We start from the raw sequence: 27,330 nt of genomic DNA, 5'->3' as shown, positions 1-27,330 counted from the left end.
ATTTGGGATCATTGGCCTGCCCCGAAAAAACGGCCATGACATGCCTGCATTTCCCGATCTCCTCTTCAAACACCTGTCTGTCAATCACCATGCGATCGCATCCTTCCGAACGCATTGGTTGCATGCATCTCTGAAAATGGCCCAATAGCCGCTTTGCAACAGCATATGAAAATATGACTTAAACCCACCGTTCCACAAAGTCTATGTCACTAAACGTTACAGTGGAGCATTTTACTATTTAGTACTGAGTAATTACATTTCATCTTTAGTTCTGACCACCTTAAAATGATCCTCTTGACCGTTATACACAATCAACATAATGAATAGATTTCTATATACATACAGTACAGGAACAGAATTTTTAACAACATAAAAAATTATAATAAATTTGTTCTATGCAATCTGGGTTCTCATGCCAATTTATGAATGATTTACTGGCTATCTGTGCATGCAGCTCTTTTGCCACTGCTAACTGCTGAAATTACCCATTTATTTAGGGAAATGGGTATTATACCATATACTCATTAATTCAATTCATTAATGTATTATCATTAAGTCCAGCTAAAAATAGGATTTTAATACCTACCGGTAAATCCTTTTCTCTTAGTCCGTAGAGGATGCTGGGGATGCTTCAAGAACCATGGGGTATAGACGGGATCAGCAGGAGACATGGGCACTTTAAGACTTTAAAAGGGGTGTGAACTGGCTCCTCCCTCTATGCCCCTCCTCCAGACTCCAGTTATAGGAACTGTGCCCAGGGAGACGGACATTTAGAGGAAAAAGGATTTATTTTGATTTAAACTAAGGTGAGATATACACCAGCTCACACCTCAAACATGCCGTACAACATGGCATTTAACCCAACGCATGCAACGGCATGAAAAATAGAACAAGCCAACCTAGGTTGGAAAGGGCGCTATGGGTGTAATTCCAATTAAAGTGTACAGCAGCTGCCTGGATAGGTTAGTTACACCTATAAAGAATTACGAACTAAATACAACAACAATAAGGCTGCGCTTAGAGATGAATTGTCGGAATAACCAATAAAAATTTATTATACTTAAAATCTGTCAGTTAGACAATTAAAAAATGAGTATACACTGTTGAGACTAGCCTCTAATCACCATTTAAACAATACATAAGCCTGTTCCAAATTGGCCGTGGAACCCTATATACTTAGAACCAGATAGATCCTGGGGCTATAGCATAGTCCCTGGGCTGGAAGAATATGTCCCAACGCTGGAGGATTAGCAGTTCCAATAATGAAGCATGATTTATGGAAAGTCCTCACCAGTTGTGCGTGTTGATGAACAAAAGTCCAGTCCTTAATTGCGGATGTGGTTCAAATAGAGCAGTTTGTGGGGTCCACAGTGGTCCAAGCTGAGGTGATAGGCTGTAGTGGGATGATCAGAAGGCTCACACCTGACGCGTTTCACAGCTTTCTGCTGCTTTCTCAAAGGTGACTGTAGTTCACAACTGACAGTGTATTTATACTATAGTTAATTACCTCATTCAAAACATGTGTGTGGACAATTCATCTCTTTATATGTACAAAAACTTAAAAAATAAACCTTTTTTCTTGCTCTAATTAGACTCAGAGGCATAGTGATTAAAAATTAATTATGTTTGTTTATTAAAAATAGTTTAAATTGATCATATACCGGAGCTGCGGGTGTTGGAACGCACGCGAGTCCTCTTGCTTCCGGTCTATGGAACGCAACTGTTGTTATAGTAACGGAGCTTGTTATCCTCACCAATCTTACAGTGCCGATGTAGTCACGTGACCTGTATAGCTTAGCGGGATATCCGTGTGTTGAACCGCATGTGTTATGATTCCCGTACTCCAGACCAGAGGAGATCTTATGGCAGAGGTCTGAGTACTGGAAAGATATACTGGTTGTGGGAGCAGGAGAGCCTAGTAACCCCTGGCGCCCTAACTCCGTTGTCTCGCCCGTGTTATCAGAAATCCCCTGCGAGACTATGGTTGCTTGAGCCCATGGCAGCCGCGTTCGAAGGGCGGATTATGTCTGCCCAACCCCGATGCCCCCTCAGGTCTTAATGGGAGACAAAGGGAAATCCGAGACAGGGTGATAACAAGGGGCCCTCTGACTAAGCAACCAGGCCAGGGGTTACAAGCTAACTAACTAAACCAAAAAGTATGTGCGGACTAGCCGCCAGGGAAAAGGACAACCAAAGATCCACTGATCCGTAACTCCTATCCAGCACCGCTGGATACCAGAGTGGATCAGGGGGAGCGGAATCCTCTGCAAAAGCTCCAGAACACAAAGATACAAAATAATAAACAGTAAGCGGTCAAGCCGCAACACACGGCTACGCCGCGACTCACGAACACCACAGGATGTTAAAGGTGCTCGGTCAGACTCCAGGAACAGATGACAATTTCCGAGTACAGGATCACTGAGGACAGGAACAACCGGATAGAGCAGGACTGGAAACTCTCTGTAACCAACACAGGCAAACAGGAAGCTATCACCGGCGTCTGTGAGAAGTCCAAAGGGTGCTTATAACTGTGAGCTCCCCAATCAGGAGCCAGACTGGGTAATCACAAGTAATGCCGTGCAGCTTGCATGCTGCACGGCCAGCACACCATTATAATATTAGAAAAGACCCAGCAACGGGGAACGCGGCCCGAACGTGGCGTCCCCGTTGCTAGGGTCTGAGCGGCTCCGTGCGCCCGGCGTCTAGCGTTGCCAGGGAGCCGGCGGCTGTACGCGCACGGCGTCCCTGGTTGCTAGGCGCCGGGCCGCACCGACGAGCGGACCCCGGCGCCTAACAGCATGATGACTCTCCTACTTCCGGTCTATGACCCGCAATTGTTACCATGGCGATGAGGTGTGAACGGCATGACTAATGACAGCAACAGGCTGACTATAAACGCAACACAACACGTGTGTAACCATAACCAATTACTGCAGATACAGTACGCACTGGGACGGGCGCCCAGCATCCTCTATGGACTAAGAGAAAAGGATCTACCGGTAGGTATTAAAATCCTATTTTCTCATACGTCCTAGAGGATGCTGGGGATGCTTCAAGAACCATGGGGTTTATACCAAAGCTCTAGAACGGGCGGGAGAGTGCGGGTGACTCTGCAGCACCAATTGACCAAACAAGAGGTCCTCCTCAGCCAGGGTATCAAACTTGTAAAACTTCGCAAAAAGGTGTTTGATCCCGACCAAGTAGCAGCTCGGCAAAGCTGCAATGTCGAGACCCCTTGGGCAGCCGCCCAGGATGAGCCCACCTTTCTGGTAGAATGGGCTTTCACCGATTTCGGTAATGACAATCCTGCCGTAGAATGAGCCTGCTGAATCGTATTACAGATCCAGCGTGCAATAGTCTGCTTGGAAGCAGGAGCCCCAATCTTGTTGGGAGCCCACAGGACAAACAGAGCCTCTGTTTTCCTAATCTGCGCCGTTCTGGCGACATAGATTTTCAAAGCTCTGACCACATCGAGAGATTTCTATTCCGCCAAGGCGTCAGTAGCCACTGGCACCACAATAGGTTGGTTTACGTGAAATGAGGAAACCACTTTTGGCAGAAATTGCTGACGCGTTCTCAACTCCGCTCTATCAGCATGGAAAATTAAATAGGGGCTTTTGTGAGACAAAGCCGCCAACTCAGAAACCCGCCTTGCGGATGCCAAGGCCAACAACATGACTACTTTCCAAGTAAGGAATTTTAACTCAACCTTTCTTGTTGAGGCGGGACGCCATCATGTCTATTTGAGGAATTCCCCAACGACTTGTCACTTCTGCAAAGACCTCTTGTCACTTCTGCAAAGACCTCTGGATGGAGATCGTGTCTGCTGAGGAAGTCTGCTTCCCAGTTGTCCACTCCTGGAATGAAGACTGCTGACAGAGCGCTTGCATGTCTCTCCGCCCAGCAAAGAACTTTCGTGGCCTCGGCCATCGCCGCTCTGCTCTTTGTTCCGCCCTGGCGGTTTATGTACGCCACTGCTGTAATGTTGTCTGACTGAATCAAGATGGGCAGACCGCGAAGAAGATGTTCCGCTTGCAGAATGCCGTTGTAGATGGCCCTTAATTCTAGAATGTTTATGTGCAGACAAGCTTCCTGGCTTGACCATTTTCCCTGAAAGTTTCTCCCCTGTGTGACTGCTCCCCAGCCTCGGAGACTTGCATCTGTGGTCACCAGGATCCAATCCTGAATCCCGAACCTGCGTCCCTCCAGAAGGTGAGAACTGTGCAGCCACCACAGAAGGGAGATCCTGGTCCTGGAAGATAGGATTATTTTCCGGTGCATGTCCAGGTGAGACCCGGACCACTTGTCCAACAGGTCCCACTGAAACACCCTGGCATGGAACCTGCCATATGGAATGGCCTCGTAGGCCGCCACCATCTTCCCTAGCAACCGAGTGCATTGAAGAACTGACACCTTTGTCGGTTTCAGAATCTGTTTTACCATGTTCTGTATTTCCAGAGCCTTTTCCACTGGAAGAAAAACTCTCTAATTCTGTATCCAAAATCATACCCAGGAACGACAGCCGTGTCGTCGGAACCAACTGTGATTTTGGCAAGTTTAGGAGCCAACCATGTTGTTGCAGAATCGTCAGTGAGAGCGCAACATTCTTCAGCAATTGCTCCTTGGATCTCGCCTTTATGAGGAGATCGTCCAAGTACGGGATAATCGTAATTCCCTGCTTGCGCAGGAGAACCATAATTTCTGCCATAACCTTGGTGAAAATCCGTGGTGCCGTGGACAGATCAAACGGCGTCTGAAATTGGTAATGACAATCCTGAACAGCAAACTTCAGGTATCCCTTTTGTGGAGGATATATGGGAACGTGTAAGTAAGCATCCTTTATGTCAACCGACACCATAAAATCCCCCTCCTCCAGACTGGAGATCACTGCTGGGAGAGATTCCATTTTGAATTTGAACTTTTTCAGAAAGAAATTGAGGGATTTTAGGTTCAGAATCGGCCTGACTGAGCCATCCGGCTTCGGGACCACAAACAGACTCAAATAAAAACCTTCCCCCCGTTGTGACAGGGGTACCGTGACAATGACTTGATTTTGACACAGCTTTATTATTGCCGCGCATATTACCTCTCTTTCTAAATGAGAAGCTGGCAAGGCCGATTTGAAAAATCGGTGACGGGGCACGTCTTGAAACTCTAATTTGTACCCTTGGGTTACTATTTCTAATATCCAAATTTCGACTGCCGGGATCCCGTCCAGCGGGATTACGTACTGATCCCGCTGCCGCAATGTGTAAAAAGGGGGACTGGCTGCCGCAATGTGTAAAAAGGGGGACTGGCTGCCGCAATGTGTAAAAAGGGGGACTGGCTGCCGCAATGTGTAAAAAGGGGGACTGGCTGCCGCAATGTGTAAAAAGGGGGACTGGCTGCCGTAATGTGTAAAAAGGGGGACTGGCTGCCGTAATGTGTAAAAAGGGGGACTGGCTGCCGCAATATGTAAAAAGGGGGACTGGCTGCCGCAATGTGTAAAAAGGGGGACTGGCTGCCGTAATGTGTAAAAAGGGGGACTGGCTGCCGCAATGTGTATAAAGGGGGACACCGTCTGCCGTAATGTGTAAAAACGGGGACGCCGTCTGCTGTAATGTGTAAAAAGGGAACGCTGTCTGCCGTAATGTTAAAAAAGGGGACGCTGTCTGCTGTAATGTGTAAAAAAGGGGACGCTATCTGCCGTAATGTGTAAAAAAGGGGACGCTATCTGCCGTAATGTGTAAAAAAGGGGACGCTGTCTGCCGTAATGTGTAAAAAGGGGACGCTGTCTGCCGTAATGTGTAAAAAGGGGACGCTGTCTGCCGTAATGTGTAAAAAGGGGACGCTGTCTGCTGTAATGTGTAAAAAGGGGGACTGTCTGCTGTAATGTGTAAAAAGGGGGACACTGTCTGCTGTAATGTATAAAAGGGGCTCTACCTGGTGTAGTGGCACTACTGTGCAGCGTAATTTGAACAATGGAGACTACTGTGCACCGTAGTATGAATTGCTATTATTTTGTGGCCATGCCCCTTCCCCATGAAGCCACGCCCCAATATATTTTTTGCGCGCCTACGGCGCGCACTGCCCCTATCTTACATGGGGGGGGGGCGCGCCAATGTCGTTTCTTGCACACAGCGCTAAAAAGCCTAGTTACGGCACTGGGCTGCCGTGTCAGGAGACGGAAGCGCCACCTTCTTGGATAGATGCAATAGAGCTTTATCCACTGTGGGGGTTGACTCCCACTTTTCCCTGTCCCCAAAGGGAAACGGATATGCCACTGGAATTCTTTAGGGAACCTGTGCCTTCTGTGAAGAGAAAATGGCGCTGGTCAGAGCTGTGAGGGCTAAGCCACGCCCCCGTCATGGTGCGCTTCAGTCCCGCTTATTTTCATATTTTTTATACTGGCGGGGGTCTGTAATCAGTGCCCAGCACGTTACACACTTTTGCCAGTGGCTGAACTGAGGATTAATGCTGCCCAGGGCGCCCCCCATGCGCCCTGCAGTGCCGTTCTGAATGTGGGAGCATGGCGCGCAACGCGCCCGCTGCGGGGTACCTCACAAGCCTTCTTCTGCCGTCACTGAAGTCTTGTGATCTTCTAATACTCACCTGGCTTCTATCTTCTGGCTCTGCAAGGGGGGTGACGGCGTGGCTCCGGGAACGAGCAGCTAGGCGTACCAAGTGATCGGACCCTCTGGAGCTAATGGTGTCCAGTAGCCTAAGAAGCAGAGCCTTTGAACTCAGAGAAGTAGGTCTGCTTCTCTCCCCTCAGTCCCACGATGCAGGGAGCCTGTTGCCAGCAGGTCTCCCTGAAAATAATAAACCTAACAAAGTATTTTTTCTGAGAAACTCTGGAGAGCTCCTCAGTGTGCATCCAGTCTCACTGGGCACAGAATCTAACTGGATTCTGGAGGAGGGGCATAGAGGGAGGAGCCAGTTCACACCACTTTTAAAGTCTTAAAGTGCCCATGTCTCCTGCGGATCCAGTCTATACTTCATGGTTCTTGAAGCATCCCCAACATCCTCTAGGACGTATGACAACATTTTTATTGATGCATGACAAAACATTTATTTCAGCCAATAAGTGTGAAATATATATGACCAAACATGTTTACCTTATGAAATGAATTGTGCTGACATATCTGAATTGCCAAATACTCTATCTTTGCTTAGTAGAGATATCAATAAACATATAAAACTATATATAATAACTAAAGGGCCCCATACACTAGAACGATAATGCCCGATTTCATCCAATTTCGGCCATCGTATGGAACCAGTCCCGGGAAGCTCCCGGGAGAGTTCAAGGAAAATTGCCTCCGACTTCAGCCTCTGACATATCGCTGTAGTGTATGGGGACCTTTAGATGTACAAATGAAGGAGGCTGGCTTGTTTCCAAATGTGTTAATCTACACAAAAAGAAATCATGAAGAAATCTAGAGACAGGATGGGGTTTCAGTTTCCTGCTCATAAAATGAGGTGCTCCATTAGCCCCTTCACTATGGAGGACCCCGGTCCGGCTGGCTGGTGGGGACATGCGGGCACTGTCGAGTGCACATGCCAAACAAAAAAGAATGGTGGGAATGAGGGAATATAACAAGGCCGGATCATTCTCTATACTGAGAATGGGAGGAGCTGTGACCAGTGCTGTGTGGGTGTGGCCAGAGCACATGGGCGTGTACATCCCCTACACTATCAGCCCCAATGTCTCCCTAAGCACATTATCGAAAAATTGCATAATTGTGTGAGAAAACTAGATATCTAATTGTAATACTTTGACTGATGAATGATTTATGGCCGACTATGTGGCCAACTAGGCAGGTGGTCATCATCATGCTGCCTGAGAAATGCCATATTTTTATGTGCAGCAGCTCCATATGCTCTGTTGTTAATGAGCCCTGAATTTAAGTCCCTCCCCCACCATATAATTTATAAAGATGAAGGCACCGTTAAATGAAACAGGAGAGTCCTGTGTGATGAGCGCATATGTTGACATTTGAATTCGACACAGGTGTAAGAACACCCTCTGCAGTGAAAGGGTTAATATAGCTATACTGTACATAACTGGGTTAAAAACAAAATTTCAAGAAAAACTCCAGACAAATTTTAGGTGTCTATTGAATTAGCTATTAAAAAATTCTAGAAAACTTTGTGTCCATGTACAGTATTAGCAAGTGTGTAAGGTGAAGCGATGTCAGCATGAAGCTGATCTGAGTATATTTTAGTTATTTACAGTTATTAACTGTATATAGGGGGTTATTCAGTTGCATCGCTAAGGGATGTGACTGCAATAACCCAGACGGTGGCGGCAGTGCGCACGCACCATCCTGCGCGTGCACGGGGGCTGAATGCATTTGGGTTGGTGCGAGTAGCTCTGCCTGATTGACAGGCAGAGACATTTCCGGGGCGGGCGGGGAGTGACGGACCGTTGCTGGGGTGGCGCGTCGAAAACGGGGGCGGTTCGGCTGCGTTTTTGGGGTGGCTGCGTGAAGTGGCGCTGCTGATCCCCGGTAAGACAGCCAGCACATATATTACATACATTACATGTATGTTTATATATGCTAACCTGCATCCCCCCATGCAATGTGTGGTCTGTACTGCAGCCCACGAGCAGTAGCCACAACTGATCATGACCATCGGCCACAACACTGAACATTTTAGTAACGCTCAGGTTACTCACGATGTCTGGCTACCGGCTACAGTGAAATGTCACCCATGTTTTCTGCAATTCTCTCCCTCCCTGTCCCAAAATGCCTGCAGCCTGTCAATAATGCTGCAGCTTCCAGGGCACTGTGACTGGAGCCACAGCACCATTGTTGCATATGCGCACTGCGACTCAGTTAATTGCGACTGATTCGGGACTGTGTGCGGGACTGAACCAGCTCCAATATAATGAATAGCGAAAAAGCAAGTTATGAAAACATATTGGATCCAGTTGATTATGATTTTCCCTATAGTTCATGTGATTATCTAACCTTACACCTTGTCTTGCTAATGTGCCTGCTACTGTATGTGTGAGCGTTAGTCAGGACTTCTTAACTCCTGATTTATGTTTAACTGCTACCCAAAATATGAGCAGTACACATGACCCGAAGGCAGTGGGACCCCGGCAGACCAATACGAAGATTTAATAAAGCTTCTAAAATGGACAAACAAATGGTAGTACTGCCCATAGGAACCAATCAGATTCTGTCTCTTATTTCTCTATTGCATTCTAGAAAATGAGAGGCATAATCAGATTGGTTGCTATGGGCAACACCACCCTTCCTATTAGTCTGTTACAGCTTCCTACTGGTACGTGTGGTACCACACAACACTCTTGTGCCATAGCTGTGCTATATCAACCCTGGAGTCCTGGGAAAACTGTTTCTGCATGCGGCTTGCCTAAGAGAAAGGAACAGTAAGGTTACACTCTAACGTTTACCCGGCAGTGCTCCTATTATATTACAAATTAGCCATGTAACATGTAACTATACAGAGATCAGCTTGAAGTCATACATTCCTATGTCTGTTTATAGCATACCTGTCTGCAGTCACATTACCACTGATGTTACCAGGCGGCTCATTTATCAGAATATCACTAGCAAATGTATCAAGGACCAAGAAAAGCTTCTTCAATCTTTGCGAGTCCACAAAATCTTTGCAAAGACTTTCAACATATGCTTGGTGGTACGCTTGTGCAAGGTTGTGTTCGTGACCTTAAATACAAACACGGCAAGATAACACTATCTCAGTTATAGACAAATAACTCCAATTAAAAGCATGGAAAATGCTATCCTAATATGTAAACTGTAACTTCTGATTAGGAAGAACAGTACAATTCCATTTATTTTACAGCACTGAAATATAATACATCTACTATTACCCTAGTATACTATACAGTGGGCTATTATAGGGGTATCTTAAAGAAAGTTTGGGGAAATATGAGAAGGCTTATTGCTCCAAATTACAATATAAAGTGGAAAAACTAATGCGAGTGCCAAAAGTGTGGCAGGTCCAGGAGGTGACGGAGGCTCGGTAATGCCTGTTCCTGATCTGCTCTTTCCTCCTAAACCCCCACATGCAATGCTGGGACATCCTATGAGGCCGCAGTACCCCCTAAGGAAATGGCAGCACTCTTCTAAGATTCATTGACAGGTCCCTTCTCCTTATGGGGCCCATTTATCATACAATATTTGCAGCTATCTCCCGGAAAACCCCTGGAGTCCCTGTCCCTGCCTGTGCCGGGTGATACAATGACCCGATATGATCGCATTATGCAATGCGATCTGGCCACGATATTAGCGCCAAGGATTGCATTGCATATGCGATCATTGGTAAATGGGCCCCTAAGTCCCTGCTCCTACCAAGGCACTTGCAGCACAAGCTCATGATCCGGGGAGGGTACTCTCCTTTCCCAGATCACCCTCAGAGGCCCCTACCACTCAATGCACTCACACCAGCCTCTGAGCTCTACCGCTCTGCAATGGCTGGTTACTCTTTATAGTGCTCTGTCCCCCTGCCTTCACAGCATTCCACAATACCCATGCTCTGTAAGGCCTGGAATCCCCTGAAGCCTACAGTAGAGTAGAGTAGAGTAGAAGCCTAGAGTAGCTTCCTACTGGTATGTGTAGTACCACACAACACTCTTGTGCCATAGCTGTGCTATATCAACCCTGGAGATCTGTCAGAAGGGTAAAGTAATACTGCTACTTTAATCGCAGTGCTAAGGATTGCAGGGAGAGCTGCTCCTCTGTTACTTCTGTAACCACGAACGCAACTCGCCCAAACCTTATGATGAATAGGCCCCAAAATACTAAGAAAATCTATTTATCAAGCAAGGAGAGTGGGCCTGGTTCAGAGCTGCATGCAAGTTGCAAATCATCTGTACACAGGATTTATGAGGCTGCATCATGTCTATCCATTCATTTTGTGAAAATAACTGTTACCGCTACCAGCACGCATAGATCTCTGCGTATGCTCAACTCTGCATAGCCCACAATTCCACCTAAACGCTCACAACACGCCCTCAGAACACTTAGTCTACGTGCAAATTCCCAGTTATGACCATTCAGCCACAAGTGGCGATATAGCGGATTCTGAATTGCCCCTAGTTCCTTAAAGATGTGTATGCTGATCTTGTATGCACAATGCAAAAAATCACAAGATCTATCTGCAAAACCATTTGAGTGCCACTCTGAATCAGGCCCAGTATGTGTTCGCTATCCATGCCAGTTGTTGAAATACAAAAAAGGACTAACCTATGTTTGCAGGAGTGGAGTTGAGGGGATAAAGCTTGTCTATAACATCACACCAATCTTTCAGTACCAAACTCCCAAGCTCCTCCTTCGTTTTAAAAAACCTCACAGGAAATCCTTTGTCCACTATGCTGGTTTTCAGCTCCCATATCTTCAATTCTTCATTCTCATTTGCACTTGCAAAAGATGACATAATACTTTGCTTCTCATATTCATTAGATTGGAGTAATTGTTCTTCAATATATTGGTAATCTCTAAAGTAGTAGTACTGAAATTGAGCATCTTTGAAAGACGTAGCTTGGATAACCTCAAGTTCTGTGAAGCTACATTCCTTGTTCCTTCCCTCCAGGACCCAGGGATAGCCACCTCTTTCTGCCACAATAAGATTCTGCTCTATTTCCGATAGACCAGAAGTGTTTGATAGGCAAGCAGAGCTCATGGGAACCTGCATCTTTGGTAAAAATTCACCATAAGTGTGACCAAGTATACATATAAAGAAAGGAAATGAGCTGTTAATATAATCCAAACAGAGCTTCAACTGCTGATGTGCTATATAATCCGTCTGTACATGAGATATAGAATGTTCATTGCTGGAGCTCTTAATTATTGGCCACTTGAGATCAACAGCTTTAAAATAAGTTCCTCTGGTAAGACAGAAGTGGACAAGCTGAGGGAATATTGTTTGGGCCAAATAATTTCTCTCTGCTACGAAATCCTTTGGTGTTGAGCACACATACGGGCAGATAGGTGACCTGCTTGTAAAATAATAATGATGATCCTTGTGTGAAGTTAATGAATGCTCTGCCAGTTGAGCCATGGTATATCTGTGGACACACAGCAATGTATGGTGCAGTCACTGTTTAAATAAGTGATTACTGAGATAAGTTTTTAAAAAGTGTTCTTCAGTTTCCAGATTCCACGCTACCTAAAACACAGTAAGAGAAAAGGTTTCACAAAGTTTTACATTTTTTATTTTATTTGTTACCCCCCTCCAAAGAAGAAAAAAAAAGCCCTAAAAAATACACCCTTTTTTTGTTTTAAAGGGGAGTTTATTTAGGCTCCCAGAAGGAGCACAACCCAATGCTCCTGCTTTAAGCTCTGTATATTAGAGCAGTGGTTCTCAACCTCGGTCCTCAAGAGTATTTTCCAGGTCTCCTCACAGGAATGCAAGTGAAATAATTTGCTCCACCTGTGGGTCTTTTATAATGTGTCAGTGAGTAATGAATACACCTGTTCAACTGCTAGGTGACCTGGAAAACATGAACTGTTGTGGGTACTTGAGGACCGAGGTTGACTACCACTGTTTCATACCTCCCAACATGACCCTCTCCAGGAGGGACACAATGCTCCGCTTCTGGGCTTTTCTACCAATTTATGATTGCAGACACGTGTGTTGAACAGGTTAATGGATAAGAAAGGTGTTTAAGCACAGGTGATGGCAATCATAACTTAAGAGGGAAGTCCAGGAGCAGAGCATTGTCCCTCCTGGAGAGGGTCATGTTGGGAGGTATGCTCAAACCTCCCAACATGACCCTCTCCAGGAGGGACAGAATGCTCTGGTCCTGGACTTCCCTCTTAGTTTATGATTGCCATCACCTGTGCTGTAACACCTTTCTTATCCATTCACCTGTTCAACACTGGTGCCTGCAATCATAAATTAAGAGCAAAGTCCAGCAGCAGAGCATTGTGTCCCTCCTGGAGAGGGTCATGTTGGGAGGTATGGTTTATTAAATGTGAAATGTTAGAAGGTATGCAGATAAGTGACAACAGGTCTCAGGGATGCAGCCAGCAGGGACACAGATGGCAGTAAGGTGACACCGCCAGACCTGGTAACAAGTGTGACAAGCCAATTTTTGATAACCTCTCCACCTGACATGCCAAATTCTCTCCTCTGACCTCCCATATCTCATCCAAAAGGGACTTAAATATTCTGATCAATAAATCTCTCTTAAGCCGGGTACACACTAGCCGATGTGTGTACCCAGAGATATTGGCTGCGGCGAGAACCCGGCGGGGTGCCAGCATCGGCAAGTGCATACACACTTGCCAATGCCGGCGGGGAGGGAGTGACATGGAGAGCAGGAGCCATGCTGCAGCGTTAACTAGGTCCACCCTCGTCTGAACTGTTCAGACGAGGGAGGGGGTCGTTAATGATGCGCAGGAACGTGCATAGTCAACGATGTTGAATGTACACACTAGACAAGATAGTAAAAGATATCGCTCAGAATGGAGCTTGTGAGCGATATCTTTGACTTTCTCATCTAGTGTGTATGGGGCTTAACTCTGGTATGTCCAAGTCCAAACTTCTCCCACTCACATCAATGGTCACTCCCTTGACCTATTTTTCTTGGAACTCTTTACTGTTTCTGACTTCAACAACTCCACACTCCCTTTCTTTGACCGCCACCTACTCTCCTTCAGCACTGCATATCCCTTACTCCGCCCTTATCCTTTAAGTCCACTTGTTCTAAGCAGCACCTTAGGAGGAAGTAGTGATTTCACACCAACTTTCACCACTCCAAGTTAACTTTCTTATTCTATACCTCGGCTCTCTCACTAAGGGATGTATTCAATACCTGTCGGATCCTTTCCAACGGAAAGGATCAGACAGGTCATTATTCAATACGAGCAGCCAAATCAGACTGTTGGATTTGTCTGCTCCTGACAACTGTACCTGGGGAGGCAGATGTCGCTCAAACCCTGTGCTGTGACTTTCGGCAGACGGGTCCTCCCTGCTGCTGTCGTCCCTGCTGCTATGTCCATCCATGCTGCTGTGTCCGTCCGTGCTGCTGTTTCCTCTCCTCACCTCAGAAACAGGTCTGCTTGCAGCCACTACTCACCCGTCCCTGTTCCTCTCCGTCACATGCTCGCCGTCATGACGTGTCCCGCTACCCCGTCTCATCTCCCCGGTTCCGACAATGTCAATCCGACTTTACACTGACATTGTCGGAACCGGGGCCAAAACCTGTCGGATTTGGCCACGGAACACATGGATCCGCGGCTAATCCGACAATCCACTTGGTTTCTTTGGTGTCTGAAAAAATGGCCTGGCATTAAATAGGTCGGAAACCCTTCCGACCTAAACCTGTCGGGAACTGCCGTCTTTCCGACAAGACGGCAGCTTCCGACAGGTACTGAATACACCCCTAAGTGGTATAGGGAGCTGCTAGAGTTCCTGACAAGGAGGGGCAGCGGAGGAGGACATTTAATTGAGAAACATAGTTAAAGATAGACTGTAGAGGTGCAAGGTAAGAGTTAAGAATGCAGGAGAAAGGTAGATTACAGTAATCAATCCTACTTGAAAACCCTCATCTCCTCCCTTGCCACCTCTTTCCTACCTTCAATTCCCTCCTCTCCCCTTTTCCCTCAGTGGACTTGACTTTCCACTCACTTCACCTCCAAAATAAAGTCCATCCATCATGACATCTTATCACTTCAGGCCCCACCACAATACCTCTCTTATTGTGACTACCAACCTTGCCCTTCCTTCAATCTCCAGGGCTGAAGTACCTCCTGTCCTTTTTGCTAAGCTAACATTTGCCACCTCACCTGCTTCTGGATAACCACTTCTTATTATCATACTCAGAATTTCTCCTGGGCCATTCCTACATTCCTAATCTCCGAAATGCCCTAAATTGCTCCCTCCACCTAAAGCAGGGTAAACACTACTCAAATATCAGGCAATCAGCTGAAATTTGTATGATTGCCCCAATTTTGTTGATAAACAGCTTCAAATTCTTCTGCAATGGTCCTGCTTAACAAGTGGTGTATTCCGACCTTCCAATCCCAACGAAGAAAGCACACACTGAGCAAAATATAGGATTTTAATTACCTACCGGTAAATCCTTTTCTCGAAGTCCGTAGGGGATACTGGGAATCCTATTTAGTACCATGAGGTATAGACGGGTCCACTAGGAGCCATGGGCACTATAGAAGTTTGATTAGGTGTGCTGGCTCCTCCCTCTATGCCCCCCTACCAGACTCAGTCTAGGAAACTGTGCCCGAGGAGACGAACATACTTTGAGAGAAGGATATAAAAAAAGGAAAATGGTGAGATTTCGAACAAGCACAACCATAACAAGAGGAAAGCCATGCTAACCAAAACTTGTAAATAGTAATATAGCCGGCTCCACACTCCGGCTTCTTCATTGCCGCAGGCGGTTATCACCAGCACGCCGCCAATAATTTGACCTTTTCGTCCGTCGGCCTCTCGATCACCTCTACGCTGCATAGTAACAGGTGGGTACTGCAGGATTCTACAACCAAGGACGCTCGGTTTGGACCAGCCCATTTGAGAGGTACTCATTCATTAGCCAGGCCACGGCTATCCCTTTGCTATATTGGGACTGTGGCCCTCATTCCGAGTTGATCGCTAGCTGCCGTTGTTCGCAGCGCAGCGTTCAGGCAAAAAAGCGGCACTTCTGCGCATGCGTATGGTGCGCACTGCGCACGCGCGACGTACTTTCACAAAAGCTGAAGCAGTTTCACACAAGGTCTAGCGACGCTTTTCAGATGCACTGTTGACCGCTTAGTGATTGACAGGAATGGGGCGTTTCTGGGAGGTAATTGACCGTTTTCCGGGAGTGTGCTGAAAAACGCAGGCGTGTCAGATACAAACGCAGGCATGCCTGGGGAAACGGGGAGTGGCTGGCCGAACGCAGGGCGTGTTTGTGATGTCAAAACAGGAACTAAATAGTCTGAAGTGATCGCAAGGTAGGAGTAGGTCTGCAGCTACTCAGAAACTGCTTGAAAAAATGTTGACGCTGTTCTGCGATCCTTTCGTTCGCACTTCTGCTAAGCTAAAATACACTCCCAGAGGGTGGCGGCTTAGCGTTTGCACTGCTGCTAAAAGCAGCTAGCGAGCGATCAACTCGAAATGAGGGCCTGTATTCACGGCATGCCCTTTATCAGTTATTAACTGACCACTCTCTTATTTGACTGTGGACACTTTGTATGGAGATTTAAATTGGAAAACAGAAGGATAGATAATTCTCAGTGCGCTCAGGAATAGGCAGCTAGTTAGTGTACTAATCACACAGAGGTAACTCTCATATGTACCTCCACCCAGAGAATATTCTCAAGCAGACTGCAAAACGATGTGATAATACATACAAGCGCCCAGTGAAGGGACTTAGTTGTAATTCAGAGTCCTTCCACAATCGATTTTCAATGTTAATATAACAAAGAAAAAAAGTGCATATAGTGATGTACCATTAAAACATTTAATATACATTCACATGAAACATACAGTAATAAAACATAAAGTGCATGGAATCCAAAGTGCAGAGAGTGTCCAAAGTGCGTAATTACCAGCAGCAAGTTTATTCAGGCATGAGGTTTTATATTCCACAGCAACTGCGGTTGTCACTTCCTCACTCAGCTGTCCTGCAAACTGTCACACTCGGTCTCCCCTTGGATAAAAAGCCAACGCGTTGCTACCCTTTGCGGGTCTTTGTCAAGGCATCCAGCAGAATAAAATAACATATCTCCGTCCTTCCTTTTAAATAAGCCACTACCAATGAATGTGAGGCGGGCGCAGGTGGCTCCTATACAACTAATTGCCTACAAGTCCCATGAGCCTTTTCCGCGCCTCACCGTCACTTCCTCCTACTCATTTCCGTGACGATCGTGCGGCGAGCGCGGGTGGCTCCTATCCATATGATTGCCTACAAGTCCCATGAGCCTCTCCGCGTATCGCCGTCACTCCCTCCTTTCAACTTCCGGAAATCATTATATCCCCTTCTCCTCCCTGTCCGTCACTCCATTTTGCCAACCCGAAAGGCAACTCTAGAGTCCGTGTCCATGGCGACGCTGTCCTATATATCCTCCTTGGTAATAAAGACGGTTTTCTGGTTTCAGATCGTTTTCATAAAGTCCCATTATTAAATAAATTCAGACGGACATATCATAAAGGGAGTAATACAATGAAATAATTAATGACTGAGACATACAAAGTTAAAAACAGGTGTGATAAAGTGTCCAAAGTGCTTATCTTATCTGGCGAATGAAAGTGCATGCACAGTGCAATATCTTATGATGTGCAACATCCACCAATCACAGTATTCCACAGTACAATAAAGATCAACACCACAGAATAAAATAGAATAGAGAGGATAGTTTCATAAAAACCACTTAACCTCAAATTCTAGATTAAGCCCCCTGGGTTGTAAGGTGCCCAGCTCATATATTTGTCTCATTTCAGCTTTTGCCAGCTGAGACGAAAGATCTCTCTGCCTCCAATGGCCCTTGACCCACTGTAATCCTAGGAACCTTTTTATTGCTGAGGTGGATTTATGATGAAACTTACAAAAATGGTCAGATAAAGCATGAGTAACTAAGCCATTCCTTATATTTCGCAGGTGTTCACTTATGCGGACCTTTAGAGGTCTTGAGTTCCTACCAATGTAGAATAGCCCGCATGTACACTCTATGGCATAAACTACATTCTTTGTGTTGCAGGTTATAAACTCTGCAACCTTGAATTTCTTTTTGTTGATGGTAACTTCACTGGTTTTACTATTTCCGTCCCGTTTTATTGTGCGACACCCTATACACATGCCACACCGAAAAAACCCTTTAGATTTAATGGTAGGCATGGATCTCTCCGGGGGTATTGCGCCCCTCACCAGGGCATTACTTAAATTGGGGGCCCTTCTGTAGATACATTTAGGTTTGTTGGGGAGTTTATCCCCCACAATAGGGTCCCTCTTCAGAACCCCCCAGTGCTTCCTCAATATTTTTTCCAGACAGAAATTAGAACAGAGAGCACCCATGGATACTCCTAACAGTCCCAACCTCATTGTCTCTAAAAAAATTGGTACTAATAGAAGATATCAGTCAGGACCCCGGGATCAAGGAGCAAATAGAAATATAAAAGAAAGGGAGATGAATAATGTGAAAGCACATGATAGACCACTCCCCCAAAGGGTTAACTATAGGAGGGATATGAGACAGAGATATTATCGAGGGAGAGAAGAAACATCAGTCCGAACAAGAGAGAGAGAGGTACAGGGCGGTACCCCACCGAGACTACCAGGAACGTATTGGGAAAGACGCAATGCGGTCACTAAACCAACACGACCACGTTTATCTCTGTCGGATATCAACAGGAATGAGGGGTCTCCTTTTTTAGGGGTGAGACGAGCCATTCACAAATTCAAGTAAAAAGAAGGGGGTGTAGAGGAGGTAAACCAAAGAAAAGACACAGGAAAAGAACGAGTAGATCAAAAAGGAGGGTGGTAACCATTAATGAGGAGACTAAAGATAAGGTTGGTGACGCCACGGAAGGGACAGTCAAAATTTTTATCCTTAGTAGCCATGTTTTGACCAAGGAGGAAATCTCTGTTTTGGAAAAGGGACTCAAATTTGGCCCTTCTGTCCCCATTAATAGGTTCTCTACCTTTATAGACCTTAATAGGTTTGTTAGAAAATTAACCCTCAAACGGTTTTTCATTAGTAAGGAAGGCAATGAATTACAAACCACTGAGACCTCATCCACCCCATTCAAGCCGAAATCGATCTTTTATCCGGCTCATATGAAGGGCAAATTTATAGATACCTTTTATGATTTGGTCCACCAGGATATTAAAGAATTACCTGAGGGAAGGATAAATCACAATATGTCATGGAAAGAAAGACAGGCCTTGAAATCCCTTAAAGAAAACACAGGTTTGGTAATTAAGCCTGCCGATAAGGGGAGGGGGGGGGGGGGGGGTTGTCGTTCTTGATAAGCAATCATATGAGGAGGAAGTGTTGCGACAGTTGGAGGATCAGGGGACATATGTGAAATTAAGGAAAGACCCCACGCAGGAGATTCTGGATAAACTGCAAGGATTGCTAACCAAATACTTAGAACAGAACATTTTGGAGGATAGGGAATACAAATATCTATTTAACGAGGAACCAACCACCCCTATCATATATATTTTGCCCAAAATACACAAAGATCCACTTAGACCACCAGGGAGGCCAATTGTCTCTGGTATTAATTCTGTGACCTGTAATTTATCTGAATACTTAGATTTCCACCTGCAGTCGTTGGTGTTAGGAAATAGATCCCATTTGAAAGATACCACTGACTTCTTGAATTTATTAACCACCATACCATGGGAGGAGAACTGTATTATGGTTACAGCAGATGTTAGGTCGCTGTATACAGTAATAAACCATCAGGATGGCCTCTTAGCAATTGCAAAAGCTATAGAAAAAAGCGATCTCCCAGGTGAAAAGCAGAATTTCATTTTGGAAGGGGTCGAGTTCATTTTAAATAACAATTATTTCCATTTTAAGAACACTTTTTATCTGCAGAAGGTGGGCACGGCCATGGGCACCAGGTTCGCTCCAAGTTATGCCAACCTCTTTACGGGGTTGTGGGAAGATCTTCACATTTGGGATAACAACCCCTTTGGAGCGAACCTGGTGTCCTGGGCAAGGTACATAGACGATGTGTTTTTTTATATGGAGGGGGGATGATGATTCACTGAAAGGATTCTGTGAGTATTTGAATCAAAATTCAGTGAACATCTCCTTTACCTTTGAAATGAGTAGGGAGGAACTACATTTTCTGGACGTCACGGTATACTCTAAAGATGGAGCATTGCAGACAAAGAATTATAGAAAGCCCACCGACTCTAGAGCCTATCTCAAACAAAACAGTTACCATCACCCAGATTGGCTCGGGTCTATACCGTGCGGCCAAATACGCCGTTTACGTAGGAACTGCACAGAAACCAGTATTTATGAGAAACAAGTGGCCGAAATGCAAGATAACTTTGTTGCGTCAGGCTATAATTTAGACACAATCAAAGACACTTCGGCAAAAATAGGCAAAATGATGAGAACGGATTTATTATGTAAGAAAGCCAAACCTAGAGCACAATCTAATACATTTGAATGGGCCTTCATTATGTCCTTTAACAGCCAATACAGAGATCTGGAAAAAATATTGAGGAAGCACTGGGGGGTTCTGAAGAGGGACCCTATTGTGGGGGATAAACTCCCCAACAAACCTAAATGTATCTACAGAAGGGCCCCCAATTTAAGTAATGCCCTGGTGAGGGGCGCAATACCCCCGGAGAGATCCATGCTACCATTAAATCTAAAGGGTTTTTTCGGTGTGGCATGTGTATAGGGTGTCGCACAAAAAAAGGGGACAGAAATAGTAAAACCAGTGAAGTTATCATCAACAAAAAGAAATTCAAGGTTGCAGAGTTTATAACCTGCAACACAAAGAATGTAGTTTATGCCATAGAGTGTACATGCGGGCTATTCCACATTGGTAGGAACTCAAGACCTCTAAAGGTCCGCATAAGTGAACACCTGCGAAATATAAGGAATGGCTTAGTTACTCATGCTTTATCTGACCATTTTTGTAAGTTTCATCATAAATCCACCTCAGCAATAAAAAGGTTCCTAGGATTACAGTGGGTCAAGGGCCATTGGAGGCAGAGAGATCTTTCGTCTCAGCTGGCAAAAGCTGAAATGAGACAAATATATGAGCTGGGCACCTTACAACCCGGGGGGCTTAATCTAGAATTTGAGGTTAAGTGGTTTTTATGAAACTATCCTCTCTATTCTATTTTATTCTGTGGTGTTGATCTTTATTGTACTGTGGAATACTGTGATTGGTGGATGTTGCACATCATAAGATATTGCACTGTGCATGCACTTTCATTCGCCAGATAAGCACTTTGGACACTTTATCACCCCTGTTTTTAACTTTGTATGTCTCAGTCATTAATTATTTCATTTTATTACTCCCTTTATGATATGTCCGTCTGAATTTATTTAATAATGGGACTTTATGAAAACGATCTGAAACCAGAAAACCGTCTTTATTACCAAGGAGGATATATAGGACAGCGTCGCCATGGACACGGACTCCAGAGTTGCCTTTCGGGTTGGCAAAATGGAGTGACGGACAGGGAGGAGAAGGGGATATAATGATTTCCGGAAGTTGAAAGGAGGGAGTGACGGCGATACGCGGAGAGGCTCATGGGACTTGTAGGCAATCATATGGATAGGAGCCACCCGCGCTCGCCGCACGATCGTCACGGAAATGAGTAGGAGGAAGTGACGGTGAGGCGCGGAAAAGGCTCATGGGACTTGTAGGCAATTAGTTGTATAGGAGCCACCTGCGCCCGCCTCACATTCATTGGTAGTGGCTTATTTAAAAGGAAGGACGGAGATATGTTATTTTATTCTGCTGGATGCCTTGACAAAGACCCGCAAAGGGTAGAAACGCGTTGGATTTTTATCCAAGGGGAGACCGAGTGTGACAGTTTGCAGGACAGCTGAGTGAGGAAGTGACAACCGCAGTTGCCGTGGAATATAAAACCTCATGCCTGAATAAACTTGCTGCTGGTAATTACGCACTTTGGACACTCTCTGCACTTTGGATTCCATGCACTTTATGTTTTATTACTGTATGTTTCATGTGAATGTATATTAAATGTTTTAATGGTACATCACTATATGCACTTTTTTTCTTTGTTATATTAACATTTAAATCGGACACATTGTCTCACTATCATCAAAGGAGCCAACTTCCAGCTCTCATACCCTCAATATCAAGGTGTTTAGTGTACAGGTTTCGGTACAATTCTATATATCAAAATACCAATTGATTTTAAATGTGATATTTTTTATTGTTATTAGTATAATAAAACTTTCTTATATTCTTACACGTCAGCTCTCACCTTTCAAGAACGTCTGGACCTCAGGAAGAGAAGCCAATTCTTTCTGAAAAAAAATAGGCCGAAATCTGGACTTTTATGGAGCCTAGACGTAGGCCCACATCCACTCCCGACTGCAGAAAAAGCAGGAAACGTCCCATATGAAATTCTACTGCGGAATATTGGGGGTAATTCCAAGTTGATCGCAGCAGGAATTTAGTTAGCAATTGGGCAAAACCATGTGCACTGCAGGGGAGGCAGATTTAACATGTGCAGAGAGAGTTAAATTGGGTGGGGTGTGTTCAATCTGCAATCTAATTTGCAGTGTAAAAATAAAGCAGCCAGTATTTACCCTGCACAGAAATAAAATAACCCACCCAAATCTAACTCTCTCTGCACATGTTATATCTGCCTCCCCTGCAGTGCACATGGTTTTGCCCAATTGCTAACTAAATTCCTGCTGCGATCAACTTGGAATAACCCCCATTGTGTGCACTCACACCAAGAGACATATTTCTTCCAGATACGGTGGTAATGTTTAGACGTTACCCTCTTCCTGGCTTGGATCATAGTCAGGATGACCTTATCAGGAATCCCTCTCCTGGCTAGAATCAGCCGTTCAACTTCCATACCGTTAAACGTAGCCGATGTAAGTCTTGATAGACGAAAAGGCCCTGTTGCAGAAGATCCTCGCGAAGAGGCAGAGACCACGGATCTTCTAGCAGCATCTCGAGAAGATCCACTTACCAGGCCATTCGTGGCGTCTGGAGCAATGAGGATTGCTTGACCATTTTCCCTTTTTATTATTTTTAGAATTCTTGGGATCAGAGGAAGTGGAGGAAACACGTACACCAGCTGGTAGAACCACAGAGTTGTCAGAGTGTCTACCGCAACTGCTTGTGAGTCTCCCGACCTGGAACAATACCGCTTCAGCTTCTTGTTGAGTTGAGAGGCCATCATGTCGATCTGTGGTTATCTCCACTGACGTGTCAACACCGGAACACCTCCAGGTGAAGGCCCCACTCCCCCGGGTGCAGGTCGTGTCTGCTGAGGAAGTCTGCTTCCCAGTTGTCTACTCCAGGAAAGGAGACCGCCGACATCGCCACGGCGTGTTTTTCCGCCCAGAGGAGAATTCTTGACACCTCTGACATCGCGGCTCTGCTTTTCGTTCCTCGCTGTCGGTTTATGTACGTCACTGCCGTCACATTGTCCGACTGAACCTAAATGGCCTGATTCTGAAGAAGAGATGAGGCCTGCAGAAGGGCGTTTTATACAACCCTGAGTTCCCGTATGTTTATTGGAAGGACGACTTCCTGACTTGACCATCTTCCCTGAAACTTCACTCCCTGGGTGACTGCTCCCCAACCTCTGAGGCTTGCGTCTGTGATTTTCAGAATCCAATTCTGAATCCTGAACCTCGACTAGGTGAGAAGTCTGTAGCCACCACAGAAGGGAGATCCTGGCTTTTGGCGACAGACGGATCCTCTGGTGCATGTGAAGATGCGATCCGGACTATTTTTCCAACAGATCTACTGAAGCGCCTCGTAAGAGGCCCCCATTTTCCCCAGAAGGTGAATGCACAGATGCACCGAGATCCAGGTTGGCTTCAGGACAGCCCAAACCATCCACTGGATTACCGTAGCCTTTTCCAAAGGAGGGAACACTTTCTGAGACTCTGTGTCCAGTATCAATCCCAGGAAAGACAGCCTCTGTGTTGGTTCCAGGTGAGATTTTGGTAGGTTCAGAATCCACCTGTGATCCAGGAGTGGTCTGGACGGTGCCTTTATCAGAAAATCGTTCAGGAACGGAATTATGTTTACTCCCTGTTTGCGGAGTAGAAACATCATCACTTTGGTGAACACCATTGGTGCCGTGGAGAGACCAAATGGCAGGGCCTGGAACTGGTAATGACAGACCTGCAATGCAAACCATAGATAAGCCTGATGAGGCGACCAGATCGGAATGTGAAGGTATGCATTCTTGATATCCAGGGACACTAGGAATTCCCACTCCTCCAGACCTGAGATCACCGATCTCAGAGACTCCATCTTGAATTTGAACACTCGTAAGTACGGGTTCAATGACTTGAGGTTTTGTCCGTCCGGTTTTGGTACTACATACAAGCTGGAATAGTACCCCGTGTTTTGCAGATGAGGTGGAACTGGAATAATGACCTGGGCCTGTACCAGTTTTTGAATGGCGTCTTGTAAAGTTTTACTTGCCTCTTGTGAAACTGGTAAGCCTGATTTGAAGAATCTGTGAGGTGGGAGCTCCTGGAACTCCAGTCTTTAGCCCTGGGAAATAAGATCTATGACCCAGGGATCCTGGCAGGATCTTGTCCAGATGTGACTGAAGAATTTTAGCCGGGCTCCCACCTGCCAGTCTTCCAGGCATTGCAGTCCACCGTCATACTGAAGGTTTTGAGGAAGCAGAGCTTGAGCTCTGTTCCTGTGAACCTGCAGTTGCTGGTTTGCGTGGTTTACGTCTAGCACCTCTGGTGGCGGTAGAAGAACCTCTGGGTTTGCCCCTAAACTTGGCAGTCTGAAAGGACAGTAAACTGGGTCCTGAGTAGGCCTTCCTAGCTGGGGGAGCTGCCGAAGGAAGGTATGTGGACAAAGTAGCTTTGGAGATCCATTTGTCTAGTTCATCTCCAAATAAGGCCTCGCCTGTGAAAGGTAGGCCTTCCACGCCTTTCCTGGAGTCCGCATCCGCAATCCACTGGCGTAGCCATAGACCTCGGCATGCAGACACTGCCACAGCTGTAGTGCGTGTATTAAGCAAGCCTATTTCTTTTATGGCTTCCACCATAAAGTTTGCAAAGTCCTGTATATGTTGCAGGAGCAAAACAATCTCCCCTTGAGGTAAGGTATCTAACCCCTCAAATAAGTAACCCGACCATTTAGCAATGGCTCACATAATCCACCCTTATGCTATAGTGGGTCTCTGGGCCACCCCAGCAGCTGTATACAAAGATTTGAGCGTAGTCTCAATTTTGCAAACAGCCGCGTCTTTTAGGGAGGCTGCACCTGGGACAGGCAATACAATTTTACGTGAGAGCCTGGAAATCGATGTATCAACTATCGGTGGATTCTACCATTTTTTCCTATCGTCAGGAGGAAAAGGAAAAGATGATAACAACCGTTTTGGGATTTGAAATTTCTTATCTGGATTAACCCACGGTTCTTCAAACAGGGTATTTATTTACTTTGACACAGGAAAAGTGGCTGAAAAATCTTTATATTAAAATAAGATTCCTAACTCTACTCTGTCACCTTATCAGGGATATTCAGCATGTCTCTGATAGCTTCTATGAGAGCCTCTATTCTCTGAAACAGAGTACCCTCCCCTACCTTTGAGTCCACCTCACCCTCCTCCATTTCTGACCCCTCATCATCAGAATCAGACTGCAGGATATGGGCCAAAGTATGTTTTGGCAGACAAATGGCAGGGGACTGAAATGCTGGTTTGGGTACTGAGTACTTTTTCATAAACTCAGTCATAGACTGTCTTAAGTATTGTGTCTCTATCTCATTCCGAGATAATTTAGTAGAAATTAAGGAAATTATTCCCCTAATGGAGTCCAGCCATGCTGGTTCAGCTCCACTAGTCTGGGAAGGGATACTACACTGAGTACACACTAGTGAACCCCCTGAAGAAGAGGAACACTGTGCTTTACATGTAACACACTCTTTGCCTGACATACTGTAACAGTGACAGCACACACACACAGGAAAAGGTTAAATGCACAATTAACCCACAAAGAGCCCTTCCAGGGAGACCCAGAGAGATTATGGAACCAGCACACGGCGCCCTAATTGCTAATGCCAAGCTTAGCCGGGTCGCAGGCTAAGTACCTAGATTGGGGACTTAGTACACTAATAACAGCTCCCCCCATGCTATGACCCCATTGTATCGCTGAGGTAATCTGGAGGCTCTCCGGAGGAGCTGCGTGTCCCTGTCAGTCAGCGTCTGTGTCAGCTGCAGTAGGGAAAATGGCGCCTTTGAGCTGCTGAATCCGCTCATTGTGAAACCCTGCCCCGTCAATGGCGGGCGGTCTTCCTGCTCTTCTTTATACTGGCTGTATGTGTCTATATGAATAAAATGGAGACAGACTCCTTTTATGGCTTTGATGCCAGTCTGGGTACTGTGTCCGCTGTTTAGCGTCTGTGTCCGTACACAGTCTGGAGACGCAGTCCACCCAGTTTAGAAGCCGTGCGGTTCCGTACCCTCATGCGGCCATAATGGCTGGCGACCCGCTAACCGGGACGCCTTCTTAGTACTCACCACTCTTTATTCTACTGGCTCTGTTAGGGGTGGCGGCGTGCTGTGGGAATGTACGCTCGCCGTGGCGGGGATGGCGAATAGTTCCCTCAGGAGCTAGCGTCCTGTCAGCGTGGAACGGGACCATTAACCCAGAGAGAGGTTAGGCCGTACCGCCCCCCCCCCTAAGTCCCACGAAGCAGGCAGGCTGGTGCCATCCAGTCCTGCTTGAAAATAACAAACATATAAAATAAATGCAGAAAACTCTTCAGGACCTTCCAGAGACGTGACCGGCTCCTCCGGGCACATTTTCCAAACTGAGTGTGGTAGGAGGGGCATAGAGGGAGGAGCCAGCACACCTAATCAAACTTCTATAGTGCCCATGGCTCCTAGTGGACCCGTCTATACCCCAAGGTGCTAAATAGGATTCCTAGTATCCCCTAGGACAGGGGTAGCCAACCCTGGTCCTCGAGAGCTACTAACAGTGCACGTTTTCCAGGTCTCCTCACAGAGTCCACCTGTGGATCTTTTAAAATGTGACAGTAATAACTGCACATGTGCACCTGCCAGGTGAGCTGGAAAACGTGAACTGTTGGTAGCTCGCGAAAACCAGGGTTGCCTACCACTGCCCTAGGATGTAAGAGAATATAAGATTTTAAACCTACCGGTAAATCTTTTTCTCGTAGTCCGTAGAGGATGCTGGGGACTCCGTAAGGACCATGGGGATAGACGGGCTCCGCAGGAGACATGGGCACTTTAAGAAAGACTTTAGGTCTGGGTGTGCACTGGCTCCTCCCTCTATGCCCCTCCTCTAGACCTCAGTTAGAGAAACTGTGCCCATAGGAGATGGACAGTACGAGGAAAGGATTTTTGTTAATCCAAGGGCAAGATTCATACCAGCCACATCAATCACACCGTATAACTTGTGTATCTATTAAACAGTTAACAGTATGAAAAAACAACGTAGCATCAGTCCAACCTGATGAAACTATAACATAACCCTTATGTAAGCAAAACTATATACAAGTCTCGCAGAAGTAGTCCGCACTTGGGACGGGCACCCAGCATCCTCTACGGACTACGAGAAAAAGATTTAATCTTATTTTCTCTAACGTCCTAGAGAATGCTGGTGACTCCGTAAGGACCATGGGGATTATACCAAAGCTCCCAAACGGGCG

General features: G+C 45.9%; 1 protein-coding gene across 1 annotated transcript in view; it reads right to left on the bottom strand.

Annotated features, from left to right (window-relative positions):
- Positions 1 to 27,330, bottom strand: part of LOC134932925 (putative tetratricopeptide repeat protein 41) — a 244,185-nt gene that overhangs the window by 166,977 nt on the left and 49,878 nt on the right. Inside the window, exons 2-3 of the mRNA XM_063927785.1 lie at positions 11,223 to 12,144; positions 9,506 to 9,680 (exon numbers count right to left, since the gene is read on the bottom strand). Of these exons, the coding sequence (XP_063783855.1) occupies positions 9,506 to 9,680; positions 11,223 to 12,036 (989 nt within the window). The 5' untranslated portion in view covers positions 12,037 to 12,144. The remainder of the gene's footprint in view (positions 1 to 9,505; positions 9,681 to 11,222; positions 12,145 to 27,330) is intronic.

Source organism: Pseudophryne corroboree, chromosome 6, assembly GCF_028390025.1.
Source record: "Pseudophryne corroboree isolate aPseCor3 chromosome 6, aPseCor3.hap2, whole genome shotgun sequence".
Classification (NCBI taxonomy): Eukaryota; Metazoa; Chordata; class Amphibia; order Anura; family Myobatrachidae; genus Pseudophryne; species Pseudophryne corroboree.
Note: the sequence above shows the minus strand (reverse complement) of the source record. Positions and strands in the feature narration are given on the sequence as shown.